Source organism: Macrobrachium rosenbergii, chromosome 52, assembly GCF_040412425.1.
Source record: "Macrobrachium rosenbergii isolate ZJJX-2024 chromosome 52, ASM4041242v1, whole genome shotgun sequence".
Lineage (NCBI taxonomy): Eukaryota > Metazoa > Arthropoda > Malacostraca > Decapoda > Palaemonidae > Macrobrachium > Macrobrachium rosenbergii.
In genome coordinates, this window is record NC_089792.1 from 13,353,730 (window position 1) to 13,370,313 (window position 16,584).

The 16,584-nt window shown below is 38.7% G+C and overlaps 1 protein-coding gene across 1 annotated transcript in view; it reads right to left on the reverse strand.

The window, feature by feature from the left end:
* Positions 1-13,374, reverse strand: part of LOC136833698 (uncharacterized) — a 113,550-nt gene extending 100,176 nt beyond the window's left edge. Inside the window, exon 1 of the mRNA XM_067095890.1 lies at positions 12,762-13,374. Within this exon, the coding sequence (XP_066951991.1) occupies positions 12,762-13,301 (540 nt within the window). The 5' untranslated portion in view covers positions 13,302-13,374. The remainder of the gene's footprint in view (positions 1-12,761) is intronic.
* Positions 13,375-16,584: the final 3,210 nt, after the last annotated feature.

The following is a 16,584-nucleotide window of genomic DNA, read 5'->3' on the forward strand; positions in this document are numbered from 1 at the left end:
ACCCAAGCAAAGCTAATATGGAAAACTAAACAAATCATGAGTAACCTTTGATGACACCTTGAACTTGACTATCCTTTAACCAAGGTCAAGGTGAAAATGAGTATGACTTGAGGCTGGAACAATATTCGATTCGAACACAGCGCATTTAATGCAAGGAGAGGTAAAATAGATTTGTCTAATTCATCCAAAGCACTTATAATGGAGGTTTTGAGGATTAAAGATGTATTTAATAAGTCCATTTTACGTCGGTTAAAGTAAAGTATATCTTAGTTTAACCAGACCACTGAGCTGGTTAACAGCTCTCCTAGGGCTGGCCCGAAGGATTAGATTTATTTTACGTGGCTAAGAACCAATTGGTTACCTAAAGAACCAATTGGTTACCTAGCATTGGGACCTACAGCTTATTGTGGAATCCGAACCACATTATGACGAGAAATGAATTTCTATCACCAGAAATAAATTCCTCTAATTTTTCATTGGCCACTCGGAGAGTCGAACGCTGGGCCAACAGCGTGCTAGCCGAAAGCTCTACCCACCCCTCCAATGAAGAACTATTTTTACGTGGGAAACTATATATTGGCATACACTGACTAACATTGGTACAAATACTGAAGAGATACCTTCCCATCCCATTTAATCAATCACATAATAAGCTAGCAATATGCCTTTTACTGATGAACATAAACTACTTTTGCATGGAGTCTAAGCCCTAACCTCTTCGTCTGTTGTAACTATTTTAAAAAGGTTACAATACTTAGAAATCAATATTTTCGAATATATTTTTCCATATCGTTCTATGAGATGCTGTCATGTAGCCCAGCACATGCAATGATTCGTATGTATCCCTTTTTTAAAGTTCAGAGAACAAACATATTCATATATAGCTTATGAAAATAAAACAAAATCCTTTTTTTTTTTTTTTGTAGCTGAACAATGGTTTCGACTAAATGATCTATGTACCAAACAAGCATCGGAAAGCTATTAACTAAATATTGGCAGTTTTTCAATTTCCATCCAGTTAAACAGACCATTCATCAACCTGGTGTTTCTGTGAAAGCAGCACGAAATCCTGTTATAAAACTGAGTTATTATCGTCAATTGAACACAGAATGTTTAATTACGCCGTTGAACGCAAAGGGTTTTATTTTTGAGTTCCTAAAACTTAGATTTATAATAAATGATAAAACTCGGACTGTAATATTCGCATTTTACAAGTGAGTCTAGATATGAACAATTGCTTTGATTTTTTCTTTAAGTCTTGTTGACATTGTTGGGAAAACTCCACGTTCTACTAAAGAAACAGCGACAGGGATATGTATTTTACTAAAATTGACCGCGCATGCGCACTACCTTGGATTATCGAGGTTAAAGCTAATAGTGCAGCAGATTGCTGTAAAAATCGTTCAGATAGTGAAACAAGCATGAAATTTGGCACAAACATTCCTAAGACTACGCTCTCTTAGAAAAGGGCGCTGGCCACCTAAAAATCCAAGATGGCGGCTATTTTTCAAAATGGCCGCCATCTATGTTGAGATCACTGGTTTGGGAGCATCTATTGGATGGAATATGCCAGTTTTTTTTTAAACATCGACTTTTAGGTTATAAAAATGTTCCATACCACACATTTTATTGAAAACCCTTACTAAATGAATTGTAACCAAGATGGCGTACAAAATGGTTGCCATAAAAGTTTTTTTTATCCACAGCGCTAGCAACATAGAGACCAACTGTTTTTATTTAATGGTATATTCATGTGATCAGACAGTTTAACTAATATGCTATTTTCAACTGAAATAGTAATGGTATGGTCACATACAACATTGTGTCTAAGACTGTAACCATAAAAAGAAAAGAAGAGAAATACGGACTAAACGCAACCAATCTATGTATAGGTCTCTCAACCTACACCTTTGAAAAATTCGAGGATAAGAAGGTAGGCATAGCATGACACGTTGGATGCTCAAGCTAGATTATCTACTGAAGAGGGCAATATTTATCTAGACTTCACATTTGCAAGTGCACAGAGCTGTGCAGGGAAGACCAACTTGTAGCACTTGCACCTTTCCCGACAGCCTGCTTTGCATCCACATTTGGTAAGCTGTTGGCAACTCTTGGCTAAGGGCGAGTTGGTTGTCAGAGGACTTGCCATGCTTCACCAGACTTTTGCCATCCCCACTCAGCAGGGTTCTCTGGCTGTGGCTGACACTGGGTGGCCTGCCCCACACACAACCAGCCTGGTACGCAGCACGCTTGGTGTGTTGGAGGAGAGCTCCCTGGTTGGTGGAATGGCCTCATATGCCCTTTGTTTTCTGGCAAACATATCAAGTCTAGCCTCATCCACAGTGCCAGCAGTGCTGGATCTTTCATACATAAGTATGACAAACCTCTCAGGACCTTCAGGTCACTCTCTTCCACTCTGAGAGGGTAGTGACTCAGTTTGGAGAACACAGTGGAGGCCTCTGGAAAGATGTTCCATGTCTGCCAGGCGGTCTTCTTGCCCTTGCTCCGGAAGGCTGACACTGTATCACAGCCTGTGAACGCATGGAAGAAGAGCATGCCATTCACCTTCTCCTGGCCCAGAGAGTTGCACAGGTCATGCACAGCAATCCAGCGCAGGCTCTGGCCTTGGCCAAATGCCACCCATAGCTTCTCTAGCCCTAGATTGTGGAGAGTGGAGAAAGCACTGACTGCAACGACAAGAACATCTGTGTCATTTGCTTTAACCGTGATGGTCTTGGCTCCATGTTCTGTGGCATATTTGGCATGGAGAAAGATGCGGTGTCAGCTTCCTCATGAGAGCACTTTTCCAGTCCCTGAAGACTAGCCTCATGAGTGCTGAGGACAGCAGACCCTTTCGTGGCAATGACAACATTTGTGGCAGACATCTGGGCAACTTTGTCTGCCAGGAACTGGAACAACTCTGTCTTGTTGGCATCGTGTCTTAGGAAATTGCGCCAGTTGGATGGAATTGTGTTCTTGTCTGTCACCTTGCGCCTTCCTCCTTGACCACGTTGGAGCCTGGTCTCAGCTTTGAGGCTGGATGTATTGTATACATCAAATACAAGATGTGATGATGTGTACTTGCTGCTATAGGATTGTATCACAGGCAAGAAGTCGCAAAGTGCATAGCCTCAAAGGTCTTTCCTTTCTTTGGTGGCAGGCATGGACCAAAGCTGATCCATCTACAATGAGGACATCAGTCTTTGGTTCTTTGTCTTCTAGTGTAACATGACTCTCAGGACCGAGGTCAGCTGAGACTTCTGACATGTGTACAGCCTACCACCCTCACTAAGGGAAGCTGGGAATGTTTGATTCTCGTGCTGGAAGAATTCCTGCAGATCACATTCACGGCTCTGACAGGATATAAATAGCTTTGAGAAAAGCTGGCAATCCTCCTTCAGAAGTTTCTGCTTTGACTGTTCTACAGGAGCAGCTTCTTGCCTGAAGAAGTCAGTTCTGTTCTTCTTTATCGGCTCATAGAAGGAGACTGCATTGTTTGCCAAAGAGTCTGAAAAACTTCTGAAATTTAGTGCGGCCTCTGTCAAAGGTGTGTCTGTAGAAGTTCTGCTGAGCTGGGGTGGGCAATGTCTTTGTTGTCAATGGAATACAGATCCTGGCTCTCTTCCTGAAAAAGGACTTCCCAAGTGTTGCAAAGCCAATGACAGCTTGCTGACTCTCTCCAAGAATGTCTTCTGCATGAGGTGTTTGTTCATGGTGTGTTGTCTGCTCATTAGACTCTTACTTTGAACCTCTGTTTCGTATGCAGACACCAAGCGGATGATCTCTGGGCAAGCCACCATCCATCTTCTGAGTGCTGACGGATCTTCAGTCAGCCCAATGGCTCCGCCATCAGCCTTTATAAAGGCATTGGTCTGCTCATGAGCTTGGTCAAGAGCCATTGCTGAGAACTGGCGACTGGTCTTGTGCACAACAAAGTTGCCAGCCTTGAACTCCTTGTGCAACTCTGGGTGTGAACTCTCTAGGTAAGCATGTCCCTGAGGTGAATAGGCAATAACGAGCATAGTTTGTATTATTGTTGGAAAAGAAGTAGGGTATCAGCTCATGCAATGCCTGGCAGGAGAGGAGGCACAGAATTTCGTACACAAGCCTCAGAAAATGTGCCATCAAACCGTGACTGATGATCAAGTATAGACTTTCTGAGAATATTTGCTGCTTTAGCAATGATAACTGCCTCTGAAAGATCAGATGATTGAGCAAGTGCTTTTCCCACATCCTTTGAAATGCAAGTAATACATCTCTGCCAGATTTATGAGCCTCAAGTTCTGGAATTTCTGCCAGAAGTTTGTCTTTGAGTCTCATGGAATTTACACTTGGTGACTCTACACCTAATTGTTCCAGACGTTGTTGGTAGAGGTGGCAAATATCTGCCAGCCGAAATGTGACTGGATCATCTGAACAAAGGTTGTTTTCAACAATGTATGTCATCAGTTCTGACAGAACTAGTGGATACACATCTGATTCTGACTCAGTGCTACCTTGGTCTTTCTCAAGGCTCCTCAGGTAGGACCTTTTTCTGTTGTAGAGGGCACAAAGACAGGCATGGTGATACTTAAACTCCTGTGCAATGACATCCCCACCAGTCAACTTAGCAAGGAGCTTGCCATCACTAGTATCTCTGCACATTCACGCAATTTCAAGTCAAGGCCCTTAGTACTAGCCTGTCTGAGATCAGATGCAGGTGCCACTTTCTCACAGAAAATGCAAACTTCATTGTCATGACTGGTTCAGCGCAGTTTTGCACGACTAGTCTCAGTGTTGCTGGTCTGGTCATTGGATTGTCGCTTTCAACACGCGGTCCAGTTTAGTGTTGTTAAACAACAAGCGACAGTTCACATGGTATTTTGCTGCATTTTTCCTGAGAGTGGCCTCTATGCCATCACCTTCATCCAGCCTTGCTGGATCCATTATCAGTGGCATTTCATTAATTTCACTGAACATGGGAATGTTCCTTGCCAGCATTGTGTATCCATCATGGTCTAGGACATGATGACTTGGAGGTGATGTCAAGTGCTCACCTCTTTTGTCCTTCTGACAAAGACAACACAAACTCCAGTTTGTTTTTCTACTGCTCAATATTGGATTGGCATCACATTCTGCCATGATTTCACTTTTGATTAAGGCCGAGGGTTATCCTTTTTACCACCTTAAACAAAGCACACATTCCTGTATGGGATTCAACTAGGTTCGGTCTCCCCTCACCTAGCCCGATCATTCATCCAGTGCCATTTAAGTCCCGTGTGATCTGTACACCATCCGGGTAAGTACATGAACCATCATGTACAGCCCCATACCCTTGGCTCAGCTCTCCAGCGCTGGCACATCCTGTCTATTCAGGTGCGGCTATCTAACTATAGCTGGTCTGGGGCTGTTAGAAAGCATTTGGGACACTAAACTAAACTATACTACAACTACTAGTCTAAGACTACAGGATTAGTAAAGCTGGATTAGCTGGCACTGAACCCCATGCTGAGTTACACAGCAGTGATGTCACCAGTGTGCCCTGGTTGTGTGCAGACATACACTCTTTTTACATTTATTAATTTTCCTTCAAAATTGATGAGTTATTCGAAAGAGATGGCCTCATTAGGATCTAAAACCACAGAAACCAAGATCCATGCTTAAAACGATAATTGTTGAACGGGCATTGTTTCTCATTATAATTATTGTTTCTACCTTTTCTTGGCAGCCATATAGCCCCCCCATATTTAAAGGTAAACTGTACTGGGAAGCTACAGAAACATAATATTCACAAGAAATAGTATGGAAGAGCTTTACCATATTGCTAGAAGCAAATACATGCCATTCTAGTGAAAAATTAGCCAAAATCTGTCGATACTGGCCGCCATATTAAATTTTTGCGTGGCCAGCGCCCTTTTCTGATAGAGGAACTTTAAAGAGCACTTGTGCAAAATTTCATGCTTGGTTCACTATCTGAACGATTCTTATGAAATATGCAATTATCTGCTGCACTATAAGCAGGAGCTAACATGTTACCTGGTGTCAGGTCCTGCCTGGTGTAGGACAAACCAATGACCGAAAAACAGACCACTTCACAAACAAAAGTAGGGTGACATTTGACGTAGATTGCTTAAAAAAGTATTTCTTCTTCCAACATTTCCCGATGTTCCTAACCAGTTTTGTTTTATGATTTTTTTTATATTACTGGCAATTTCCGTGATTGCCCATTTCACCTTCACCCTCCCTCACCCTGAGTCGGCAGTTAGTCGGTAAATCCTATTCATGAAAAGTAGTTATTCAAACGAGTATAAAGAAAATGGTTAGTTACTTTTCAAGGATAGAAAGCCTTCTCATTTAGTTACTTTTCAAGGATAGAAAGCCTTCTCATTTAGTTATTTTTCAAGAATAGAAAGCCTTCTCATTTAGTTACTTTTCAAGGATAGAAAGCCTTCTCATTTAGTTACTTTTCAAGGATAGAAGGCCTTCTCATTCAGTTACTTTTCAAGGATAGAAGGCCTTCTCATTCAGTCACTTTTCAAGGACAGAAAGCCTTCTCATTCAGTTACTTTTCAAGGATAGAAAGCCTTCTCATTCAGTTACTTTTCAAGGATAGAAAGCCCTTTCATTCAGTTACTTTTCAAGGATAGAAAGCCTTCTCATTCAGTTACTTTTCAAGGATAGAAAGCCTTCTCATTTAGTTACTTTTCAAGGATAGAAAGCCTTCTCATTCAGTTACTTTTCAAGGATAGAAAGCCTTCTCATTCAGTTACTTTTCAAGGATAGAAAGCCTTCTCATTCAGTTACTTTTCAAGGATAGAAAGCCTTCTCATTCAGTTACTTTTCAAGGATAGAAAGCCTTCTCATTCAGTTACTTTTCAAGGATAGAAAGCCTTCTCATTCAGCCTTGATAGAAAGCCTTCTCATTCAGTTACTTTTCAAGGATAGAAAGCCTTCTCATTTAGTTACTTTTCAAGGATAGAAAGCCTTCTCGTTTAGTTACTTTTCAAGGACAGAAAGCCTTCTCATTCAGTTACTTTTCAAGGATAGAAAGCCTTCTCATTCAGTTACTTTTCAAGGACAGAAAGCCTTCTCATTCAATTACTTTTCAAGGATAGAAAGCCTTCTCATTTAGTTGCTTTTCAAGGATAGAAAGCCTTCTCATTCAGTTACTTTTCAAGGATAGAAAGCCTTCTCATTCAGTTACTTTTCAAGGACAGAAAGCCTTCTCATTCAGTTACTTTTCAAGGACAGAAAACCTTCTCATTCAGTTACTTTTCAAGGATAGAAAGCCTTCTCATTCAGTTACTTTTCAATGACAGAAAGCCTTCTCATTCAGTTACTTTTCAAGGACAGAAAGTCTTCTCATTCAGTTACTTTTCAAGGATAGAAAGCCTTCTCATTCAGTTACTTTTCAAGGACAGAAAGCCTTCTCATTCACTTACTTTTCAAGGACAGAAAGCCTTCTCATTCAGTTACTTTTCAAGGACAGAAAGCCTTCTCATTCAGTTACTTTTCAAGTACAGAAAGCCTTTTCATTCAGTTACTTTTCAAGGACAGAAAGCCTTCTCATTCAGTTACTTTTCAAGGACAGAAAGCCTTCTCATTTTCTGTTTCAAGTTAAACTGTCATAAAAGAATCCTTTTTTTATCCAGCGGGGTAATCATAAGGCTTAAGATGATAGTGACACTTTAGTTGATTGGTCCATGAAAGTAATTCACAGAATTATTTGTAAATTTATGCGAAATATTTTTGAGCAGTAATACTAAAAGTATTTTAACTCGACATTAAAATGAATAAAAAACTATTACTTAACAATGGATTTTTACCACCCAGTAAGATGGTTGGAGGCATCCAAAACATATAATAAACTGTCGGTAAGAGAGTTTATGGTTACTTAAGATACAGTGAAACGTTAATTCTAGATTGGACATATCCATGTTAATGCAGTTCTCAGTACATTTTCATGCGTAAAATGAAAACGAATTTATTTATACTCCCCGATACCTAAAATGACTGTCTGACACCTGTTACGTGACCTTTGTCCTCACATGAAAGGAAATGTCAGGAAAATCAAGTAATTTTATTGAAAATTAAATTCCACCGAAGCATAATTTTTTTTAATGAGACGTTCACTTTTAGTGTCTTCTTAAATAAAACGTATATCCTTATATTTTTTCATTCTAATAACGATTTTACGCAAATGAACGAACTGAACATCTAGGTTTGCCGTTTTCCAATCCGGGACCATTTTCTAACAACTGGACTGTGTATGCAAAGTGGGGCTTCCTTGGTCAGAGGTTCGAGACGGTACGTAACATCTCCAACATCGGTACTGTTAAAATACTCTTAGTGTTAATGCTCAAAAATATTTCGCAAAAATGTACAATTAATATTGTGAATTACTTTCATGGACCAATCAACTGATGTGTCACTGTTATCTTAAGTCTTATGATTGCCCCACCAAAGAAAAAGGTATTCTTTTATGACAGTTGTACTTGAAACAGAAAATGAGGGATTTTACTATCCTTGAGAAGTAACTAACTATTTTCTTCAAACTCGTTACAATGACTACTTGTCATGAATAGGATTTACTGACTAATTGCCGAATCAGAGGTGGGGGAGGGTATGGGGACGTGTTGAAGGTGTAATAAGCAATCTCGGAAATTGCCAATCATATAAAAAAGTATTAATCAAAAGTGGTTGAAAACATCAGGAAATGTTGGAAGAAGTACTTTTTTTATCAATCTGCTTCTTTAAAGGGAACCCTTATTTTTTTTTTTTTTTTTTTTTTGAAGGAGTATATTTTTCTGTCATTGGTTCGCCCTACCCCAGGTAACATGCTACTCCTGCTTGGCCTGAACCTCGATAATTCAAGGGCACAAGGAATTCGACCAATGAGCAGCACACCTCGTCTCCATCCTCATCTCGTCTCCATCCTCATCAGCCCTTCGTTGGCTGAGTCGGTTGAGCTTCAGACTGTCACTCGATGGGCCGGAGTTCAATTCCCCCGGCCGGCTGATGAAGAGTTAGAGTAATTTATTTCTGGTGATGGAAATTCATTTCTCGCTATAATGTGGTTCGGATTCCACAATAAGCTGTAGATCCCGTTGCTAGGTAACCAATTGGTTCTTAGCCACGTAAAATAAGTCTAATCCTTCGGGCCAGCCCTAGGAGAGCTGTTAATCAGCTCAGTGGTCTGGTAAAACTAAGGTATACTTAACTTTTTTCCATCCTCATCACTAGGACAAAGGACCTCCAGCAGCCGCTAAAAGGTAATTAATAATGTTTGTTACACAGTCGACAGCTTGTTGAGCGGAAGGCTTCGAATAATAGCAGTCGTCAGCTAAACGGAGCAAAGGCTTTTGATAACCTTACAGAAGTTAAGTTTTTTGACGAAGTACCTGATCATATTTCCCAGGATCATGACATCACAAGCCTGGTAATGACGTTCTTGGTACGCAGGTAGTTTGCTAAGAGATCGTTTCGCATTACCAAAGCCCACGATTGTTGGTTGATTATTCTCTTCATCAGTGACAATACTGTGCCCGCAAAGGTCAAGATGTGCTGCTTGTTTTTCGTGAATTTGTACAACGATCTCGCAGACTTTCTTGAACACTGATAATATTTTTATCGGCTCGTGTGCCACTTTTGATACCCAATCATAAAAGGTGCTTGTACCACCATCGGCCATGACCACACCATATGGTTGTACGGGGCACACTGCATATACTATCGGTATGCCTTCAACATCCTTCAACTGCTTCTAAATTAGCTACCTCCTCCACTAAGTCCACTAACTTCGCAGAGTCTGGATCGTATATCTTTACCACCACAGGCTTCGCCATATCGGGGAAATGAAACCGAAAGCACTCGCCAAAAACCCCATGACCAATTCTGCAGGCCTTTGTTAAAGGAACCTTTTTCAAGGCGACCAACGGAATCCCCATTTGCCTTAACTCTCGGATGAGTTCCGGCTCCATTTCAAAATCTTCCTCCATTTTCTGGATTTCACAATTCGACGGAGCCACTTTCGTACCCTCTTTTGTGGGCTCAGTTACCGTCTCCCTTGGTCCGGGATATTGCTGCTGTTGAAGCGTTTCGTTGCGCTGTTTCAGATCTTTTATCACCTCTACCAACATGTTAATCACCTTCATCAGTTTCACCTTGCCCTTCTCCAAGTCTCGATTTCTTGCTTCTAACTCTTGACATCTGTCCCTCAACAAGCTAAAGTTGGCCTTGGCTTCTTTCTTCTTTCCTATGCCGTTGTTCTTGCGTTCTTTCTTCGTTCTTCTGGGACTGTCCTTACCATTTTTCTCGTTTGTATGGCCATCCTCCCTTGCCTTTTTTCTTGAGTGCATAGCTTTACCTTCATTCTTCTTCTTTCTCCTAAGGGAGTGTCTTTCCGTCATCTTCGTTGCCACGTGTGTTATGAGGAGTCGTCTTCGTTATAGTCTTCGTAACTCTCGCATTTTCCGGTATAACTGCGAGGCCAATAGCAGCAGCGGTAACAGCAGCAGCAACAGTACCGGCAGCAACGGCGGCAAGTCCTCCCATACCGGTCGCCAGCGCTGCTGTTCCCGTAACAACAGCTGTATAAGCAATAGTGATCCGAATGGAAAAACAGTTCAGTTTTAAATCCGTCTCATTTACCTTTGTTCTTCGTGATTCGTGTCTAAACTAACGCTGTTACTTTAGCTTAGAGCTGGACAAAATATATATATTCTATCTTTACCCATTAAATCGCAACTTTTGTATTTTTTTAAAATTCTGAATTTTTTAAAATTCTGATTTTTTTTGCAAAATATTATATATTTAAGGTTAAGAATACATTTGAAGTAGAAAGAAAATATTTATTTCTAAGGGTAAGCTTATAATAAGCTGTCCTCAAATGAGGACGCTGGGACAATAGGTTTTAGGCCTATATTTTCCAAATGTAAAATCTTTACATCGCGGAAATTGAATCGATTGCGAGCTCGAACTATAGTCATTTGAATCAACCGACACTTATTCGCCAAAACCGGTTCATCGCAAGTCTATTGACAATGGTTAGTTTTTAATCTTGAACTTGACCAAAAGGGCGAGTTTCTTAGAAGCATTTCATACCGAAAAAATGATCATTTTGACGACTTACTTTAATACTCATGTTTCTATAGCTTTCGTCATGGGCTATGGCGGAATTTGACTGGAATATAAAATTTAGGCCAAAGGCCAAGCGCTGGGGCCTATGAGGTTATCCAGCGCTGAAAATAATGTTGAAACACATGTTAGGAGAGGGTGAAAAGTAAGATGGAAGGAACAGTATAAACGGAGGTACAACAAAAGGAATGAAAGGGGTTGTACCTAAAGGGCCGAAGGGACACTGCAAAGAACCTTAAGTAATGCCTACAATAAACAGCTTGAGTTGCACTGAAGCCACCAACTCCCTACGGGGATGGGCTATGGTTAATTTCCAATAAGACATTTTCGTGAACTTTTTGAAACCTCGGAGCACTGATCACTTTTTTTTTTCAAGTATAAACCTGACACTGCACAAAAAAATGAAAGCTGTACTCCATTTAAACCTTTAAAACCCTTAAAACCCTCAAAGATTTCAAGCGAAGGACAGACGGATCACCAGGTCAAGTTTAAATAATTTTCCTTCTTGCAGAAAATGCACTGGATGTCTAATCATGATTTTTTTTTTTTTTTTTGCTAAGAATATAACCTAAGGTAACTGATGTCACAAGAATTCTTTATAAATAAGACCATGATTTTCATGTGAGCTTTTATAATTTCTCTGCAAAATTCGTCTCTATTTATTTATGGGTTGTTTAGGTTCTTTTGTAAAATCTTTACTCTTGACAAAATTAAGGATTACCTGCAGCAGGAAGATCGTATCTGAAGTTTCTCTCTCTCTCTCTCTCTCTCTCTCTCTCTCTCTCTCTCTCTCTCTTCATTATTCTTCTCTATATCTACGTACCATCTATTATTTTTTTCTACTAACATTTATCACAATAGGCAACAATCTTTTGTTATAGGATAAAATCAATAAGATTTCTTTCGCAACTGAAAACCTATTGTATACTGCTTTCATAACTGAACACAATCTCTTTTATTTTTTATCCCTAAGTTTTCCGTTTTAAACTTTATCAGAACAACTAGTAAATCATCATTTCACTTCGATTATTCACAACTGATAAGAAATGGTTGGGAATTTCATTGCATTAGAATATAACTGCAATATAAAAAAATCGTTATTCTGTAACCAAGATCGAAATTAATATCAATGACATCAGTTTCATGGTCAAATTAGATGCGTCCCAATCCTTGCTATCTCTTTAATGGCCCAAGATTACCCGTATAATCACAGTCATAAAGCTGCCGACACTCATTCGCGTGGGAGAACTTAGCACTTTCTGCACTGTAAAATGAGTGACTGGTGGGCGTCGGCGAACTTTTGAATTTAACTGAACATCACGGTGGGTTCAAAGGAGACTGACATTTTAGGTAGCGAGTTAATAAAACCGTATCCCAATTCCATTAGACTTATAAATTACAACTTTCTATCTTTCTATATAACATGTGACTAGTAATTTTATGAAAGGAGAAACGGAAGTGCCGGCGTCTGGTACCCGTTTGAATCCCTGGACACTGATTGGTAATGTTTTCCTTATTCTGTCGAAATCATATTACTTCAATTGTCTATAGAAAACAGATGAGGCAAGGTAAAATGGATGTGTTTTTTTGTCTGCAATTAGAGCCGTCTTATTCTCTTCCCGAAAGAATTCTTTTTTTTATCTTACCTTAGGAGCGTATTTGTTGAAGTTGATATCCAGCAGAGCAGAGGCACCAGAATTGTTCAGAACGACTGGCCATTCTCTCTTACTAAGCTTCTTGACGCCGTTCCCATAGACAGTGGTGTTGAACATCTTCATATCGACCAACTTCTTTCTGTCGTAGACTTTGTTGTTCATTATGATGATGTCCACGTGGCCATTGGGACCCTCAGCACCACGAGACCCACTGGAATTGACGTGACTGACCTCTCCTGAAGGAGGGGTCATGTCATTCTGTTTTTTCAAAAAAGCTTGGGCTTCGCTGGCAGACAGAACTAAAGTGACGGGGTGGCCGCTGTCCTGCCACTGGGAGGGACTCAGGACAGAAAACGAGACGAAAATGCCCACCAGGAGTGCTGGGGGTATCAGTTTTGAGTATTTTGTGATGGGTATCCTCATTGTGGTATCGAAGGCGACCTCTGGCGCCCTATATGAACCTGCAAAGAAAAGAAATATCTTTATTGTACATAATAAAATGTATCTAAAAAAGTGGTATTTATTTTTCATGAGATACAAGTTAATGCAGATTAGATAAAGCTAGTTATAAACGTCAGCTATGCTCATGAGAAGAAGTAACTCTGGCCACAATACTGATCAATCATTGTATAAAACATGAAAATAGTAGCATCATTTTCTTACGTTCATCAGAACAATGTAGATGTGATTGCCAAAATTATGTACATAAAACTAAATATATACACACAGACTCTCTCTCTCTCTCTCTCACACACACACACACACACATACAAACACACACTCACACACACACACACACACACCATGGGAGTTTGCTGTCTTTTCTATGTTGATTTGGCAAGAGAAGCCTGACGCTTATAGACGTCCAAAATATATCATGAAACATTGCTTTCAACTTCTTAAAAAAAGACAAATTACAACACTCCTATCGTTCACATTTTCCCAACATCCATTCTCCCTTACAACAAAATAATAATAATAATAATAATAATAATAATAATAATAATAATAATAATAATAATAATAATAATAATAATAATAATAATAATAATAATAATAATAATAATTATAATATTATTATTATTATTATTATTATTATTATTATTATTATTATTATTATTATTATTAATTACAAGCGAAGCTGAGATAGCAGAATGCTCCAAATCCAAGGCTCCAGTCGTGAGAACAGCGGATTGGGGAAAAGAAATACGGACGTAAAAAGAATAAAATATATAACAGTAATAACAATGGAAAGATGAGGAAAAAATGTTATACTAAGAAATGTTACGCGAGCAAACTCAGCAATATATATATATATATATATATATATATATATATATATATATATATATATATTTATATATATATATATATATATATATATATATATATATATATATATATATATATATATATATATATATATATATATATATATATATATAGGGGTGCAGCAACATGACTTCCTTTTTCCAAAAGGCAATAAAACAAGATGTATAAATCAGAAAGGTTTTAATTTTGTTTCATAATTATAAAATATTTAAAGTTTTGTTTCACACAGTTTTGAAAATCATATCAGGTAGGTGACGTCCCCATTGTCCATACACTGCATATACCGATTTCGGTGTTTTTGCCATGACCCTCAACAGCGTATCATTTGACTGGATACGTCAACAAACAAAACATGCGCTACTGGGCTGACACCAATCCCATGAATTGCATGAAAGGCCTTTGCATTCACCTAAAGTCACAGTGTGGTGTGCAATTTCCTCCACTGGAATTGTGGGTCCTTGGTTTTTGAAGAAAATGAGGTCACAGTGACAGTGAATTCAGACCGGTATGTAAACATGTTGGAGGATTTTTTTTCCACGAATTGAAGAATTGGACCTGATATTTGGTTTCAATAGGATGGAGCAATGGCTCACACTTCAAGGGCATCGATGGCTGTTTGAGGAACATTTTCCGAGCGCCTCATTTCAATAAGGCGATTTGGAGTGGCCAGCCCGTTCCCCGATTTGTCCCCTTGTGATTTTTATTTGTGGGGATATTTGAAATCCCGTGTTTATGTCAACCGCCCGAGAAGCCTACCAGACTTGAAGGCCAACATCCGAGAAGAAATTGCCAATATACCCGCTGATACGCTGTTGAGGGTCATGGCAAACACCTGAAATCGGTATATGCAGTGTATGGACAAAACGTCACCTACCTGATATGATTGTCAAAAATGTGTGAAACAAAACTTTAAATATGTACTATAATTATGAAACAAAATTAAAACCTTTCTGATTTATACATCTTGTTTTATTGCCTTTTGGAAAAGGAAGTTATGTTGCCCTGGCACCCTGTATATATATATATATATATATATATATATATATATATATATATATATATATATATATATATATATATATATAATATATATATATTAAAAATATATATATATATATATATATATATATATATATATATATATATATATATATTAAATATATATATATATATATATATATATATAATATATATATATATATATATAAGTTCCTCAAGACAGAAAGGTCTCCAATACACTTGAAAGATTCCTAAATACACCATTTTAGCGCAAATGAGGAATGGTCAGATCGGGTAAATGTTCCTCAGATGGGGATTTGCAGTCAACAAAGACACCTAGAATTTAAAATGAGTTGAAGAATGCTTGGTGCGAACTTAATTAAAGCTTTCAATGGTTTTTTTATCCTTTTAGCAAACTGTTCTATATACTGTTTGACATGAGCTGCACTTGAAAGACGGGTCTTTAAAATCTAGGCAGCGAGAGAGTAAGTGCAAGGTGGAAGAAGCTGAATTTGCCCATACTGGCCTTAAATTACGGAAACTGATTATAGAAGCTATAAAGAAACAATGCCTATGAAAAGATCTGACTTGGGGGGGAGGGGAGGGGAATCCGATGTCCCAGGCCTATGTATAATCATATGACGGAAACTGATCATAGAATTTATAAAGAAACAAAGTCTATGAAAAGATCTGACTAGGGGGGGAAACCGATGTCTTACCTAGGCCTATGTATAATCTTACTTAGAGTTTTGTTTGGGTTCAACGTTATTCCAATTAATTCGCATTATGTACTTCCAGCTGTTCTTAAGGCCACTGAAAGAGACTACCTGTTTCACGTAACTAAACCTACTTTCTCTATTTCTGCTGTATTTATTAAACATCACGCATCTGAAAAAATAATTTTTATTTCATAAGTTAAAATGTGTTTTTTTTTTTCTTTCTAAATAGGAAAAAACATACGAAACCATTTACTCTTAGCCTTGATCAAACTGTCAAATCGATTAACCTATGAATAACCAACGACGTTTTTACTTAAAATGGTAATTTATAAACAAAAATTCTGCACCCCTTCCTTTTTCAGCACCACCTCTACAAGCAAACCTCTACAGGGTATATTTCGAAAGAGGAATTTTGCCGCTCATGAAACCAGGACAATTGATCCGGCTTAGATAAGCTGATGTCTTTACAATTTAGGACAATAGCTCGGGAGATTTCAATGAATTTTTTGTAGACCAAGACGCTAGCACCAACATTTCGAATCCAGGTAAAAAAGTCACAGGTAAAAAGGTCACAGAAAAAACGTCGCAGGAAAAAAAGTCACATCAATCTTTTCTAGATAGCGACCGCCACGGGTTTTAACCCGGTACGTATCAACCTTTGCGGCGTGTTTAGTACAAGCCCGTTGGGGATTACCGTAGTAAAAACATAAACAAGAGACTGTAAATATCATAAAAATAATGAACCCGAAGAAATGTTAGTCCTT